General features: G+C 42.3%; 1 protein-coding gene across 1 annotated transcript in view; it reads right to left on the bottom strand.

Annotated features, from left to right (window-relative positions):
• The window catches only part of GALNT18 (polypeptide N-acetylgalactosaminyltransferase 18), a 418,859-nt gene that overhangs the window by 152,160 nt on the left and 249,697 nt on the right, over positions 1-17,002 (bottom strand). The window contains 1 exon segment of the mRNA XM_037839960.1: positions 807-990. Within this exon segment, the coding sequence (XP_037695888.1) occupies positions 807-990 (184 nt within the window).

Genomic DNA, 17,002 nt, shown 5'->3' with positions numbered 1-17,002 from the left:
CCTGCTGTCCTTTCCTGCTACAGGAAGGCAGAAGATGGCACTGTGGAGGCTGGGGAGCGGAGCAGACCCCAGTGCTATCAGGCATATTGGTTAAGAGGGCGTTAACCTACTAGCTCCTGCTACTGGTAGTCATCCCCAGCGCCTCTGCCTTGCATGCCCAGGCTCTCAGAGTCATCCCCAGGGGGCTGCACCATGCACCCCCAGCCCTGCAGGGATGTCTGAGTTGGCTGCCTTCTCCTTACTAGGCTGCAGCCACTGAGGCCTTTTATCGGTTTTCTTTCCCCAGCCAGCTGCTGAGTGGCCCTGACTGGGGAAAGAAAGATATTAATTTCACCAGTAGGGAGAATGTGAGAATATGTCCTAATTTAGTGTATTCTGGGGGAGCCCAGGTAACACCATTAAGCCACCTTTGCCCATCCCTACCCACTTGGTGTTGGCCCTGTCTGTGAGGTAGGGTTTCTATCTCATGTCCGGTCCATAGCTGTTGCAGCCCTGACCGTGGTTGAGGAGGCCCCCTCTGCTTTGCCCTAGGCATTTACCAATTCCCTGATCATATTTCCTAGAGGACCATGACAGCTGGAATCAGACCTGATGGCAACATACCCTCTGTTGTGACCTGTTGACCCCTGCCCCCACCACAAAGGGTCAGCCCTGTTGCCTAAGTCACGCATATGTTCCCAGAATTCTCTCCTTTCCCTCCAGCCCACGATGGAGATCCCAGCATGCTTTGCACGCATTTGAGCCCAAGTCCCTGGGCCACACTGGAACCCATCCTCTTTTCCCAAACTGGCAAGCTTGGCACTTACCAGCCGACGTTGAACTCCACATGGGCATCGAAGAGTGCTACCACGGGGGCAGTGGCTGCCCTCCAGCCACTAACCCTAGAGCGGATGAGGCCTTCCTGCTTGCTGTGACGTACAACCTTGATGAAGCCCGGCTTCTGCCCATTCACCTTTTCCACGTATTCTGTCAGTTTCTCCTTCAGTTCTTCTGTTAGAGAGAAAATGCATCTTTAGCCAAGTGGGGGCAGGAAGGCAGATGGGGCAATAAAAACATTCGTCCTTTAGGGTGAAGTGACCCCCAAGAGAGAGTAGAGGGTCCATTCCCCTCCACAGGTCTTCCTTGGTGTTTCCCACGATGGCCAGCACAGCTCAGCTTTGTTGGGAAAAACAGATGATAACGTTATTTACTGAGCCCCAGCAAATGCACGGGTCACGTGGCTCACACACGTCTTATTTGACGGCCTGTGGTAGGTGGAATAACAGTCCCCAAGATGTCCACATCTCAATACCTGGAACCTGTGACTCTGTTATCTTCTATGGCAAAGGGAGTTTGCAGATGTGATTAAATTAAAGATTTTGAGATTATCCGTGTGAGTGCAATGTAATCACAAGGGTCCTTGCAAGAGAGACGGTGGAGGGTCAGAGTTAGAGGAGAGACGTGACAATGGAAGCAGGGGTTGTAGAGATGTGATTGCTGGCTTGATGCAAAGGGGCCACAAGCAAGGAATGTGGGTGGCTTCTAGACTCTGGTAAACGGATTCTCCCCTAGAGCCTCCAGAAGGAATACAACCCTACTGATCTTTTGGTTTTTGGACTTCTGACCTCCAGAACTGTGAGATAATAAATTTGTGTTGTTTTAAACTACTAAATTTATGGTAATTTGTTACAGCAGTAGTAGCAAACAAATACAAAGTCTATGAGAAGCTGGGGAGTCAGAAGCGCTTAGCAATTTGGCCAATGTCATGACGCTTGGTGGAAAATCTGGTTTCAGACTGGGTCTAATGACTTCAAAAACCATATTCTTCTACTCATTTTCTTCTACTCATCACACCCAGGCTCTGGGGACAGATCTCCCTGGGCTGAGCCCTGCCTTACAGAGGGCACTAAGAACTCTGTGTCCCTCGGTGTCCAGCCTGAGCCCCCACAGGCAAGCAGCCCACTAAGTGTGAGAAAAGGGCACGGAGCAGTCGGCACAGCACAGCAGCACAGGGTAGTAGAAAAAGGACAGTGTCTGGAGAAAGAGCCCCTGCATTTTAATTATGCTCTCCATGTATTAGCCTTGTGAGCCTGGGCTATTACTAAAGCAGTTATTGACATCCTATTTAAAAATACAGGTTGATAATCTTACCTTCAGGATTGTAATGGGAATTAAATGGGATTAACATATGTGAAAAGTACACAGCACATGGCAGATGTTCAAAATAAGTTAGTTCCTTTCATTCTCTCCCTCTATCCTGCCTCACTACTTCCATCACATTAGGAGATATAAGGGAGGAGGAACTATATTCCCAAGATATCTGAGCATCTGTCTCTGGCTCACAAAGCACTGTCTTCATATGCTCTGGTCCAGGACTACCTCTTTCTGTTCTGTCGTGTCCTGAGATTAGAAGTCTGTAGACAGCAGATCCCCAAGGACCCAGCAGGAAATGTGTGCAGTGGCCTCATGCCTGAAAAAGGTAAAGGGGCAGGTGAATACTATGGGAGCTGGAACAGTGTGATCTCCTACAGGCATCCAACTTCAAATCTCCTTACACATGATACTGGCCAAAGAAATAGGTCTGTGGGTAGGCTGTAGCTCCTGGGTTGCTTTTTGCATACCTGCAAGTAAGTAAGGAAATGGGCACCACAAGCAGGAACACTGAAGGGGAAGCAAGAGACATGGGATTTGATCCTGGCCCTGCTACTAATGTACTCTGTGACCTTGGGCAAGTCCCTAACAACCCCAGGACCCCAGAGTTAGTTAGACAGAACCTGAAAGTTCATTTAGAACCAATCAGTCATCTAAGGTTTGATTCTCCTCTGTCTATGCTGGTGAATGAATGTCCAGCCCCTGCAGTAACAGGGAACGCTCTGCAGTCAGTTCCTTGTAGGGTCACTTCAACCATTACCTGCTTTGACTCCCACCTGCCAGGGTCTTTCAACCTTTACTCATTGGTCCAAGATCTATTTTGGGGGCAAGAGAGAACAGATGAAGTCCCTCTTCCATGTAACAATACATCAGAGTTGAGGACCATACTTAAGCCCTCGCTGAGGATTTCTCTAGGCCAAATATCCTTGGTTCCTCTTTATATTTCCTTTAATTTTATGATTTCAAGTCGTTTTTTTTCATCATGCTCCATATCCCTCTAAATATGTTAGTTTTTCTCTCTTTTAAATTATGCACCCCAAACTGACCTACTACTTCTAGAGTAAACTGGGTTATACAGAATAGAGGGAACCAATCACCCCCTTAAACTAGAATCTATGTGTCTATTAATATTGCCGAAGGTCACGTCAACTCAAATTGAGTGTACTGGCAACAGACACCAACAAATTCTTTTCACATGGTGCTGATAAGTCAGGCTTCCTTCAGCCCATCTCTCTGTGGATGTGCATGTGCGTGTGTGTGTATACGAACGCGCTGAGCCAGAGATTGGAACTTACACATTTATCCCCATTTAATGTCAATCTTTTTAAAAGAGTTACAGTTTTTCCAGGATGTAAAAATATTTTGTCTGACTCTTTTATCCAATGTCTTTGTTATCTAGCCTTTCCAGCTTTTCAGGTTCTGCAAAAGTGATGAGCACTTGGCTTCCGATGTCATTCAAGTCATCTTTTTAAACAGCATGACCCTGTCTGAAGCCCAGCAGAGGCTGTCAGGGGCTCTCCTCATTCCAGCCCCCAAAGATCCAGCAGGCTTGGGGCTGCTACTCACATGTCGTCCATCTCACTTTAGACACTGTGAAAACAACCTCATGATCTCTGACTGCCACAGCCGAGTGGGGAAGCCTGGGGATGCCACTGCTTGACAAATGCTAAGAAGTCGGCCATGGAGCGACATAACTCATTATGTCCTACACTTACCAGGTCTTCAAGCACAATTGTGAGGAGGCTTCTTAAAACATTTACTGAATCATCACTTCAAAGGTCCATTCCTCATATATCCTTTCTGAAACTTTTCAATAGAGCTCACAAAGCCTGATATTTGGGCTTTAGATGGTGGCAGTTAAGTGGTGAATGCACAGCACTTGGAGTCAGTACTGGGCCTGATGTAGACCCCCTCCCCAGGGGAGTGTGTGCCCGTCCCCTCCTCACTCCTCAGCTAAGAATCACTGCCTATGGGGACCACTGTTACTGAGGGGTTGATGGGACTGTGAATGATTGTGATCAAATGGCCCCCAAAGACCCCCATATCCCAGAATTCACACCCTCCTGCTACCCCTCACACACTGAATCTGAGCTAACCCTGTGACCGAAGAATGCAGAAGAGGGAGGCTGTGCAAATTCCTGGCCTAGGGTCAGGATGCCTTGTGGTTTCTGCCTTCGCTCTCTTGCTGCCCTGAGAGAACAGACTCCTTTAGGATGAGAGGCTCAGGCACTCCCCAGTGGTTCAGAACATCCCCCTGAGGCCCTGGACGCGAGAGGCCAGCTTGGACATTCCAGCCTCAGTCAAGCCACCAGCTGAGTGTAAATGCAGTTGGCAAATGGAACCCAGGTGACACCACGTAGAGCAGAGACAAGCTGCCCAGCTCTCCAAGGCCATATTGCAGAAACAAAAGCCAAGGAATGGTAGTCGTTTTAAACCCCTAACGTCTGGGGTGGTTTGCTACAAAACAAAGGGAAAACAATCAAACAAACAAACAAACCGAAACCAATGGAAAAAAAAAAACAAACCAAGAAACCAGTGTCTATTGCTCTGGTTTGGTGCTGGGGCTAAAATCAGATTGCAAACTACTCATGATCAGGAAATGAAGTCAGACACCAAAGAGCCGGCTTAGAAAGATGGCAGCAAAAGAAGAAAAGGCTTTCCTTCTTGAAGCTGCTGCTTGTCCCTTTTTACCTCTGAGGGCTGTTAATAGTAAACTAGAATAAAGGTTACTGGTGGACCAGCTAGTGAAAAATTCTGTCATGAGCCAACTGCATTCCAAAGGTGCTACTGATAAGAAGCAGAGATTCCCTTAGCCCCAACAAACTGCTAGCTAAAAAAAAAAGTGCTGAGACACCCTGGATGACACTGGCTCCATCTTTACAGAGTACGTTTACCTAATTAGGTTTTCATATTTCCCTTTAATCTTTGCCAACAGCCACAGCAAGAAAGAATTATCTCAAAAGCAATTCTGCATTTGCTGGAAAGGCTGTTGTCCAAGATACTGCCTGTTAACATTATATCTTGTTCCACATGATAAACACCTCTCAGAATTTATTTCCAAAAAGATATCAAGAATTCATGTTTTTCCTTATATTTAAACACAAGCATGTAACCCTTTTTGCCAAAACTGCAAAAAGCACATAGCCTTTTTGCCAAGGCTGCCAGGAAGCTCAGAGCCAAATATGACTAATCACAAGATTTCTGTCAGCAGTTTTGCTTCCCTACCTTTGCTAAAGCTTTGATTTCAAGTTCTAACCTAAAAACCTCCTTGTCTCTTACCTTTCTTTCTTTTACATTTTATTTTGAAATAAATTCAAAGTTATAGGAACAGTTGCAAAAACAATACAAATCCCATACACAGAACTCCAGCATTCCCTGACCCCACTGATACCCCGATCCACTAACTTTAACATATTGTCACACCGCTATTTCTTTCCCTCCCTCCCTCTCTCCCTATTTATCATCCATCATCTATTGCTCTGTCTTTTGAACATATGAGAGCTAGCTGCACACATCCTTGAACAAACACTATAATTCACATATACAATTCCCATGAACAAGAACATTCTTTTATGCAATCCCATTAAATGCAGCTAAGAAGTACAAGAGAGGAGGCGGGGCAAGACGGTGGACTGGTGAGCTGTGTGTTTTAGTTACTCCTCCAGGAAAGTAGGTAGAAAGCCAGGAACTGCGTGGACTGGACACCACAGAGCAATCTGACTTTGGGCATACTTCATACAACACTCATGAAAACGTTGAACTGCTGAGATCAGCGAAATCTGTAAGTTTTTGCGGCCAGGGGACCCGCGCCCCTCTCTGCCAGGCTCAGTCCCGTGGGAGGAGGGGCTGTCAGCTCCGGGAAGGAGAAGGGAGAACTGCAGTGGCAGCCCTTATTGGAAACTCATTCTACTGATCCAAACTCCAACCATAGATAGACTGAGACCAGACACCAGTGAATCTGAGAGCAGCCAGCACAGCAGAGGGGAGACAGACATAGAAAAAAACAGCACAAAAAACTCCAAAATAAAAGCGGAGGGTTTTTGGAGTTCTGGTGAACATAGAAAGGGGAAGGGCAGAGCTCAGGCCCTGAGGCTCATACGCAAATCCCAAAGAAAAGCTGATCTCTCTGCCCTGCAGAACTTTCCTTAATGGCCCTAATTGTTTTGTCTCTTAGCATTTCAATAACCCATTAGATCTGTGAGGAGGGCCCTTTTTTTTTTTTTAATCCTTTTTTCTTTTTCTAAAACAATTACTCTAAGAAGCCCAATACAGAAAGCTTCAAAGACTTGCAATTTGGGCAGGTCAAGACAAGAGCAGAACTAAGAGACCTCTGAGACAAAAGGCAATAATCCAGCGGCTGAGAAATTTCACTAAACACCACAACTTCCCAAGAAAAGGGGGGTGTCTGCTCACAGCCATCATCCTGGTGGACAGGAAACACTCCTGCCCATCGCCAGCCCCATAGACCAGAGCTGCCCCACACAACCCAGTGTGACGGAAGTGCTTCAAATAACAGGCACACTCCAAAAAACTGGGCGTGGACATTAGCCTTCCCTGCAACCTCAGCTGATTGTCGCAGACTTGGGAAGGTGGAGCAGTGTGAATTAACAAAGCCCAATTCAGCCATCATTTCAGCAGACTGGGAGCCTCCCTACACAGCCCAGCAGCCCAGAAGCGCCCTGGGGGGACGGCATTCACCTGTGACATAGCACAGTCATCCCTCAACAGAGGACCAGGGGGTTCACAGCCTGGAAGAGGGACTCACTCGCAACTCTCAGGAGCCATACGCCAATACCAAGGACTCGTGGGTCAGTGGCAGAGACAAACTGTGGCAGGACTGAACTGAAGGATTAGACTATTGCAGCAGCTTTAAAACTCCAGAATCACCAGGGAGATTTGATCGTTAGAGCCACCCACCCTCCCTGACTGCCCAGAAACACGCCCCATATACAGGACAGGCAACACCAACTACACACGCAAGCTTGGTACACCAATTGGACCCCACAAGACTCACTCCCCCACTCACCACAAAGGCAAAGCAGGGGAGAACTGGCTTGTGGAGAACAGGTGGCTCGTGGATGCCACCTGCTGGTTACTTAGAGAAAGTGTACTCTACGAAGCTGTAGATCTGATAAATTAGAGATAAGGACTTCAATTGGTCTACACATCCTAAAAGAACCCTATCAAGTTCAGCAAATGCCATGAGGCCAAAAACAACAGAAAATTATAAAGCATATGAAAAAAAAACAGATGATATCGATAACCCAAGCCCAAACACCCAAATCAAAAGATCAGAAGAGACACAGCACCTAGAGCAGTTACTCAAAGAACTAAAGATGAACAATGAGACCATACTACAGAATACAAAGGATATCAAGAAGACCCTAGAAGAGCATAAAGAACACATTGCAAGACTAAATAAAAAATAGATGATCTTATGGAAATTAAAGAAACTGTTGAACAAATTAAAAAGATTCTGGATACTCATAGTACAAGACTAGAGGAAGGTGGACAACGAATCAGTGACCTGGAAGATGACAGAATGGAAAATGAAAGCATAAAAGAAAGAATGGGGAAAAAAATTGAAAAAATCGAAACGGACCTCAGGGACATGATAGATAATATAAAACGTCCGAATATAAGACTCATTGGTGTTCCACAAGGGGAATAAAAGGGTAAAGGTCTAGGAAGAGTATTCAAAGAAATTGTTGGGGAAAACTGCTCAAATCTTCTAAACAACATAAATACACAAATCATAAATGCTCAGCGAACTCCAAATAGAATAAATCCAAATAAACCCACTCTGAGACATATTCTGATCACACTGTCAAACACAGAAGAGAAGGAGCAAGTTCTGAAAGCACCAAGAGAAAAGCAATTCACCACATACAAAGGAAACAGCATAAGACTAAGTAGTGACTACTCAGCAACCACCATGGAGGCGAGAAGGCAGTGCCATGATATATTTAAAATTCTGAGTGAGAAAAATTTCCAACCAAGAATACTTTATCCAGCAAAGCTCTCCTTCAAATTTGAGGGAGAGCTTAAATTTTTCACAGACAAACAAATGCTGAGAGAATTTCCTAACAAGAGACCTGCCCTACTGGAGATACTAAAGGGAGCCCTACAGACAGAGAAACAAAGAAAGGACAGAGAGACTTGGAGAAAGGTTCAGTACTAAAGAGATTCAGTATGGGTACAATAAAGGATATTAATAGAGAGAGGGGAAAAATATATATGACAAACATAAACCAAAGGATAAGATGGCTGATTCAAGAAACGCTTTCACGGTTATAACGTGGAATGTAAATGGATTAAACTCCCCAATTAAAAGATATAGATTCGCAGAATGGATCAAAAAAAATGAACCATCAATATGTTGCATACAAGAGACTCATCTTAGACACAGGGACACAAAGAAATTGAAAGTGAAAGGATGGAAAAAAATATTTCATGCAAGCTACAGCCAAAAGAAAGCAGGGGTAGCAATATTAATCTCAGATAAAATAGATTTTAAATGCAGGGATGTTTTCAGAGACAAAGAAGGCCACTACATACTAATAAAAGGGGCAATTCAACAAGAAGAAATAACAATCATAAATGTCTATGCACCCAACCAAGGTGCCACAAAATACATGAGAGAAACACGGGCAAAACTAAAGGAAGCAATTAATGTTTCCACAATAATTGTGGGAGACTTCAACACATCACTCTCTCCTATAGATAGATCAACCAGACAGAGGACCAATAAGGAAATTGAAAACCTAAACAATCTGATAAATGAATTAGATTTAACAGACACATACAGAACATTACATCCCAAATCACCAGGATACACATACTTTTCTAGTGCTCACGGAACTTTCTCCAGAATAGATCATATGCTGGGACATAAAACAAGCCTCAGTAAATTTAAAAAGATTGAAATTATTCAAAGCACATTCTCTGACCACAATGGAATACAATTAGAAGTCAATAACCACCAGAGACTTAGAAAATTCACAAATACTTGGAGGTTAAACAACACACTACTAAACAATCAGTGGGTTAAAGAAGAAATAGCAAGAGAAATTGCTAAATATATAGATTCATCATATATAGAGATGAATGAACACAACATACCAAAACCTATGGGATGCAGCAAAAGCAGTGCTAAGGGGGAAATTTATAGCACTAAACGCATATATTAAAAAGGAAGAAAGAGCCAAAATCAAAGAACTAATGGATCAACTGAAGAAGCTAGAAAATGAACAGCAAACCAATCCTAAACCAAGTAGAAGAAAAGAAATAACAAGGATTAAAGCAGAAATAAATGACATAGAGAACAAAAAAACAATAGAGAGGATAAATATCACCAAAAGTTGGTTCTTTGAGAAGATCAACAAGATTGACAAGCCCCTAGCTAGACTGACAAAATCAAAAAGAGAGAAGACCCATATAAACAAAATAATGAATGAAAAAGGTGACATAACTGCAGATCCTGAAGAAATTAAAAAAATTATAAGAGGATACTATGAACAACTGCATGGCAACAAACTGGATAATGTAGAGGAAATGGACAATTTCCTGGAAACATATGAACAACCTAGACTGACCAGAGAAGAAATAGAAGACCTCAATCAACCCATCACAAGCAAAGAGATCCAATCAGTCATCAAAAATCTTCCCACAAATAAATGCCCAGGGCCAGATGGCTTCACAGGGGAATTCTACCAAACTCCCCAGAAAGAACTGACACCAATCTTACTCAAACTCTTTCAAAACATTGAAGAAAATGGAACACTACCTAACTCATTTTATGAAGCTAACATCAATCTAATACCAAAACCAGGCAAAGATGCTACAAAAAAGGAAAACTACCGGCCAATCTCCCTAATGAATATAGATGCAAAAATCCTCAACAAAATACTTGCAAATCGAATCCAAAGACACATTAAAAAAATCATACACCATGACCAAGTGGGGTTCATTCCAGGCATGCAAGGATGGTTCAACATAAGAAAATCAATCAATGTATTACAACATATTAAAAACTCAAAAGGGAAAAATCAAATGATCATCTCAATAGATGCTGAAAAAGCATTTGACAAAATCCAACATCCGTTTTTGATAAAAACACTTCAAAAGGTAGGAATTGAAGGAAACTTCCTCAACATGATAAAGAGCATATATGAAAAACCCACAGCCAGCATAGTACTCAATGGTGAGAGACTGAAAGCCTTCCCTCTAAGATCAGGAACAATACAAGGATGCCCGCGGTCACCACTGTTATTCAACATTGTGCTGGAAGTGCTAGCCAGGGCAATCCGGCAAGACAAAGAAATAAAAGGCATCCAAATCAGAAAGGAAGAAGTAAAACTGTCATTGTTTGCGGATGATATGATCTTATATCTGGAAAACCCTGAGAAATTGATGATACAGCTACTAGAGCTAATAAACAAATTTAGCAAAGTAGCAGGATACAAGATTAATGCACATAAGTCAGTAATGTTTCTATATGCTAGAAATGAACGAACTGAAGAGACATTCAAGGAAAAGATACCATTTTCAATAGCAACTAAAAAAATCAAGTACCTAGGAATAAACTTAACCAAAGATGTGAAAGACCTATACAAAGAAAACTACGTAACTCTACTAAAAGAAATAGAAGGGGACCTTAAAAGATGGAAAAATATTCCATGTTCATGGATAGGAAGGCTAAATGTCATTAAGATGTGAATTCTACCCAAACTCATCTACAGATTCAATGCAATCCCAATCAAAATTCCAACAACCTACTTTGCAGACTTGGAAAAGCTAGTTATCAAATTTATTTGGAAAGGGAAGATGCCTCCAATTGCTAAAGACACTCTAAAAAAAGAAAAACGAAGTGGGAGTGCTTACACTCCCTGACTTTGAAGCTTATTATAAAGCCACAGTTGCCAAAACAGCATGGTACTGGCACAAAGATAGACATATAGATCAATGGAATCGAATTGAGAATTCAGAGATAGACCCTTAGATCTATGGCCGACTGATCTTTGATAAGGCCCCCAAAGTCACTGAACTGAGTCATAATGGTCTTTTCAACAAATGGGGCTGGGAGAGTTGGATATCCATATCCAAAAAAATGAAAGAGGACCCCTACCTCACACCCTACACAAAAATTAACTCAAAATGGACCAAAGATCTCAATATAAAAGAAAGTACCATAAAACTCCTAGAAGATAATGTAGGAAAACATCTTCAAGACCTTGTATTAGGCGGCCACTTCCTAGACTTTACACCCAAAGCACAAGCAACAAAAGAAAAAATAGATAAATGGGAACTCCTCAAGCTTAGAAGTTTCTGCACCTCAAAGGAATTTCTCAAAAAGGTAAAGAGGCAGCCAACTCAATGGGAAAAAATTTTTGGAAACCATGTATCTGACAAAAGACTGATATCTTGCATATATAAAGAAATCCTACAACTCAATGACAATAGTACAGACAGCCCATTTATAAAATTGGCAAAAGATATGAAAAGACAGTTCTCTGAAGATGACATACAAATGGCCAAGAAACACATGAAAAAATGTTCAGCTTCACTAGCTATTAGAGAGATGCAAATTAAGACCACAATGAGATATCATCTAACACCTATTAGAGTGGCTGCCATTAAACAAACAGGAAACTACAAATGCTGGAGGGGATGTGGAGAAATTGGAACTCTTATTCATTGTTGGTGGGACTGTATAATGGTTCAGCCACTCTGGAAGTCAGTCTGGCAGTTCCTTAGAAAACTAGATACAGAGTTACCGTTCGATCCATTGATTGCACTTCTCGGTATATACCTGGAAGATCAGAAAACAGTAACATGAACAGATATCTGCACGCCAATGTTCATAGCAGCATTATTCACAATTGCCAAGAAATGGAGACAACCCAAATGTCCTTCAACAGATGAGTGGATAAATAAAATGTGGTATATACACATGATGGAATACTACACGGCAGTAAGAAGGAACGATGTCATGAAACATATGACAACATGGATGAACCATGAAGACATAATGCTGAGCGAAATAAGCCAGGCACAAAAAGAGAAATATTATATGCTACCACTAATGTGAACTTTGAAAAATGTAAAACAAATGGTTTATAATGTAGAATGTAGGGGAACTAGCAATAGACAGCAATTAAGGAAGGGGGAACAGTAATCCAAGAAAAACAGATATGCTATTTAACACTCTGGGGATGCCCAGGAATGACTATGTTCTGTTAATTTCTGATGGATATAGTAGGAGCAAGTTCACAGAAATGTTGCTATATTATGTAACTTTCTTGGGGTAAAGTAGGAACAGGTAGGAAGTGAAGCAGTTATCTTAGGTTAGTTGTCTTTTTCTTACTCCCTTGTTATGGTCTCTTTTAAATGTTCTTTTATTGCATGTTTTTCTTTTTTTTTATTTTTTTTTCCATACAGTTGATTTAAAAAGGAAAAAAAGGTTAAAAAAAAAAAAAAGAAAAACCAAGGAAAAAAATATGTAGTGCCCCCTTGTGGAGCCTGTGGAGAATGCAGGGGTATTCGCCTACCCCACCTCGATCGTTGCTAACATGACCACAGACATAGGGGACTGGTGCTTTGATGGGTTGAGCCCTCTACCGTAGGTTTTACCCTTGGGAAGACGGTTGCTGCAAAGGAGAGGCTAGGCTGCCCTATAATTGTGCCTAAGAGCCTCTTGAATGCCTCTTTGTTTCTCAGATGTGGCCCTCTCTCTCTACCTAAGCCAACTTGAAAGGTGAAATCACTGCCCTCCCCTCTACGTGGGATCAGACACCCAGGGGAGCGAATCTCCCTGGCAACGTGGAATATGACTCCCGGGGAGGGATGTAGACCTGGCATCGTGGGACGGAGAACATCTTCTTGACCAAAAGGGGATGTGAAAGGAAATGAAATAAGCTTCAGTAGCAGAGAGATTCCAAAAGGAGCCGAGAGGTCACTCTGGTGGGCACTCTTACGCACAATTTAGACAACCCTTTTTAGGTTCTAAAGAATTGGGGTAGCTGGTGGTGGATACCTGAAACTATCAAACTACAACCCAGAACCCATGAATCTCGAAGACAATTGTATAAAAATGTGGCTTATGAGGGGGGACAGTGGGATTGGGAAAACCATAAGGACCACACTCCACTTTGTCTAGTTTATGGATGGATGAGTAGAAAAATAGGGGAAGGAAACAAACAAACAAACAAACAAACAGACAAAGGTACCCAGTGTTCTTTTTCACTTCAATTGCTCTTTTTCACTTTAATTATTATTTTTATTATTTTTGTGTGTGTGCTAATGAAGGTGTCAGGGATTGATTTAGGTGATGAATCTACAACTATGTAATGGTACTGTAAACAACTGAATGTACGATTTGTTTTGTATGACTGCGTGGTATGTGAATATATCTCAATAAAATGAAGATTAAAAAAAAAAAAGAAGTACAAGAGATTCAACAATGATACAAAGCTTACATTCTATATTTCCTTTTCCTTATGTCTCAACTGTATCCCTTTGAGCCTCCTGTCCTCCATCCTCAGATCCCATCCAGGCTCATCCTTGGCATCCAATTGTCATCTATTTAGACAGTCTTTCTTTTTTTTTTTTTCTCAGTTGTGGAAACATACATACAGCCTAAATCTTCCCATTCCACCCGCTCCCTAGCATTCCATTTGTGGGATTAGTCACATTTAGAATGTTGTAATGCTATCACCTTCCCACCATCCATTACTAGAAATTTCCCTTCACCTCAAACAGCAACCCTACACTCATTTCTTAACTCCCCATTGCCCCTTCTCCCATTTCTCTTAACCTATACTCTACTTTTCATCTGTATGGTCATATTCTCTGACAATTTCTTTGTGTTTACTTGGGGCTTAAAATTAAACTCTTAAATCCATAACAATCTTGTTTTTCTTTGATACCAACTTAATTTCAATAGAACACATAAACTATGTACCTATACTCCTCCATTCCCCCACCTTTATATAGTTCTTGTCAAAAATTACATATTTTACATTGAGTTCAAAACCACTGATTTGTCATTAGGGTTTGTGTATTTTATATCATGTAGGAAGTAAATAGTGGAGTTACAATTAAAAAATTATTGACTTCTATTTGTATTTCATTGTGGTCAGGGATTGTGCTTTGAATATTTTCAATTGTTTTTTTTTTTTTTAATTTATTGAGGCTCGTTTTATGTCCCAGCATATGGTCCATTCTGGAGAAAGATCCATGATCACTAGAGAAAAATGAGTGTCCCAGTGATTTGGGATGTAAGGTTCTACATATGGCTGTTAAAATTCTCCATATCTCTTTCTCCTTTCTTTGTTTCTCTGTTGGTAGGGTTCTCTTTAGAATCTGAAGTAGGGCAGGTCTTTTATTGGCAAACTCTCTCAGCATTTGTTTGTGAAAAATTTAAGCTCTCCATCAAATCTGAAGGAGAGGTTTGCTGGATAAAGAATTCTTGGTTGGCAATTTTTCTCACTCAGAATTTTAAATATGTCATGCCACTGCCTTCTCGCCTCCATGGTGGCCGCTGAGTAGTCGCAACTTACTCTTATGTTGCTTCCTTTGTATGTGGTGAATTGCTTTTCTCTTGCTGCTTTCAGAAGTTGCTCCTTCTCTTCAGTATTTGACAGTCTGCTCAGAATATGTCTTGGAGTGGGTTTATTTGGATTTATTCTATTTGGAGTTCGCTGGGCATTTATGCTTTGTGTATTTATATTGTGTAGAAGGTTTGGGAAGTTTTCCCCAAGAATTTCTTTGAATACTCCTTCTAGACCTTTACCCTTCTCTTCCCCTTCTGGGACACCAATGCGTCTTAAATTTGGACATTTTATTTTATCTGTCGAATCCCTGAGATCCTTTTCAATTTTTTTCTCCATTCTTTCTTTTGGTTTTCTGTTCTGTGGACTTCTAGGACAATGAGTCGTTGTTCAACTGTATTATGAGTATCCAGAGTCTTTTTAATTTGGCCAACAATTTCTTTTATTTCTGTAAGATCTTCTATTTTTTTAATTTAATCTTGCAATTTCTTCTTTATGCTCTTCTAGGGTCTTCTTTATGTCCCTTTTATCCTGCTCCATGGTCTTCTTCATGTCTTTTACATCCTGTTCCATGTTTTCATTCCTTGATTGTGATTGTTTGATTAACTGTTCCAAGTACTGTGTCTCTTCTGATATTTTGATTTGGGTGTTTGGGATCAGGTTCTCCATATTGTCTGGTTTTATCATATGCATTAAGATTTTCTGTTGTTTTTGGCCTCTTGGCATTTGCTTTGCTTGACAGGGTTCTTTCAAGTTGTAAAAAAAAAATACCAATCTAATTTTTCAGAAATACAAGTTGGTGGTATATTCTTTCTCTAACTAACCAGCAGATGGCGCCTGCGAGTCACCTATACCCCTCAAGTCAGTTCTCCTCAACTCTGTCTCTGTGGTGCATGGGGAAATGATTTTTGTCGGGTTCAGTCGGTGAACTCAGTTTGGGTTTGTTGTTGGAGCTGTCCGCCCTGAATGTGGGGAGTGTGTCTGGGTGGTTAGACAGGCAGGGCAGCTTTATATTCAAATCTCCCAGGTGTTCCGGGAGATTCAAGGCTATTGCAAGAGTCTAAGCCTTCATTTCAGTTTTGCCCCAGATTTTCTCTGTCACTGACCCACAAACCACCGGCAGTGACGTAGCGTCCCTGGGTTTTCCAAGCGGGCCCCCCTTCTCAGCTGTGATCTTCCAGGGCCTCTGCTGAGGGAAGGCTGTGCTACATCACTAGTGTGCGTCGTCCCTCAAGGGAAGCCCCGGGCCACCGGGCCGTGCAGGGGCGCTCTCAGCCTGATGCAAAGATTAGCCTATAATTCTTGACTGGTGTAAGTTCTGAATGAAAGGCAGGTAGTAGAGCTGGGCCCCACCCCTTTCCTCCTAGAGAAGACAGACGCCTTAGGGGGAGGTCATTAGCATTTCAATGGTCTCTCTCTGCCTGTGCCACACCCCTGTCTGGGTCACAGAACTGGGAACTGAAAATGGCTGAGGCTTTCTCCACTGAGTCAAAAAAGGAACAGAGCTAGTCCAAGGCGACCCTCCGGCTCTCCGAGGTCAATCGTCACCCAAAGCCTCTGTCTACTTGTTGGGGACTCGTACCTCATAGTGAGCAGTTCACACTCGCTACTTAAAACCCCAGTTGGAGCTCAGCTGAGCTATATTCGCTTGCTGGGAGAAAGCTTCTCTCTGGCACCAGGAGGCTTTGTAGCTCAGGCTGTGGGGGAGGGGTCTCCCGATTTGGATCCGCAGTTCTTACTTACAGATTTTATGCTGTGATCTCGGGCAATCCTCCCAATTCAGGTTCGTGTATGATGAGCGGACGGTCACATTTGTCCCTCTGCAGTTATTCCGGATTATTTACTAGTTGTTTCTGGTATTTTTTTTAGTTGTTCCGGGGGATTACTTAGCTTCCACTCCTCTCTATCTTGGATCCTCCCCTCTCTTACCTTTTTTATTCTTACGTATGTTACCTTCAATAATTTTTTGAAACATTTATAAATGGCTTTTAATGAAATGTCTTGGTAGGTAGAACATGAGTATAATTTTGGAAAGAAAGGGAAAGCTATATTTTGTACGTGCTTTCATGTGTTGGGGAAAGAGGAGGTAAGGGGTTTGCTCTCTGTGATTTTCCCAGAGTTAGGATCAGTGGTGGAGCTGCTGATGCCAGTGTTGACAGAGAAATACAATTTGCACCCGGCATGGAGCCCAGTGTCATCTTACTTGTGTTGTGCCTCCAGCCCCTTCCTACTGTCCCTGCTGACATCTGAATGCCCTCTGTAAATCAGCACTCCCAGAAGCCATGCTGATGAAACACTGTTTGCCTCTTAGGAGGTCACAG

The sequence above is a fragment of the Choloepus didactylus genome, chromosome 6 (assembly GCF_015220235.1).
Source record: "Choloepus didactylus isolate mChoDid1 chromosome 6, mChoDid1.pri, whole genome shotgun sequence".
Lineage (NCBI taxonomy): Eukaryota > Metazoa > Chordata > Mammalia > Pilosa > Megalonychidae > Choloepus > Choloepus didactylus.
This window is presented reverse-complemented; position numbering and strand designations above follow the sequence as displayed.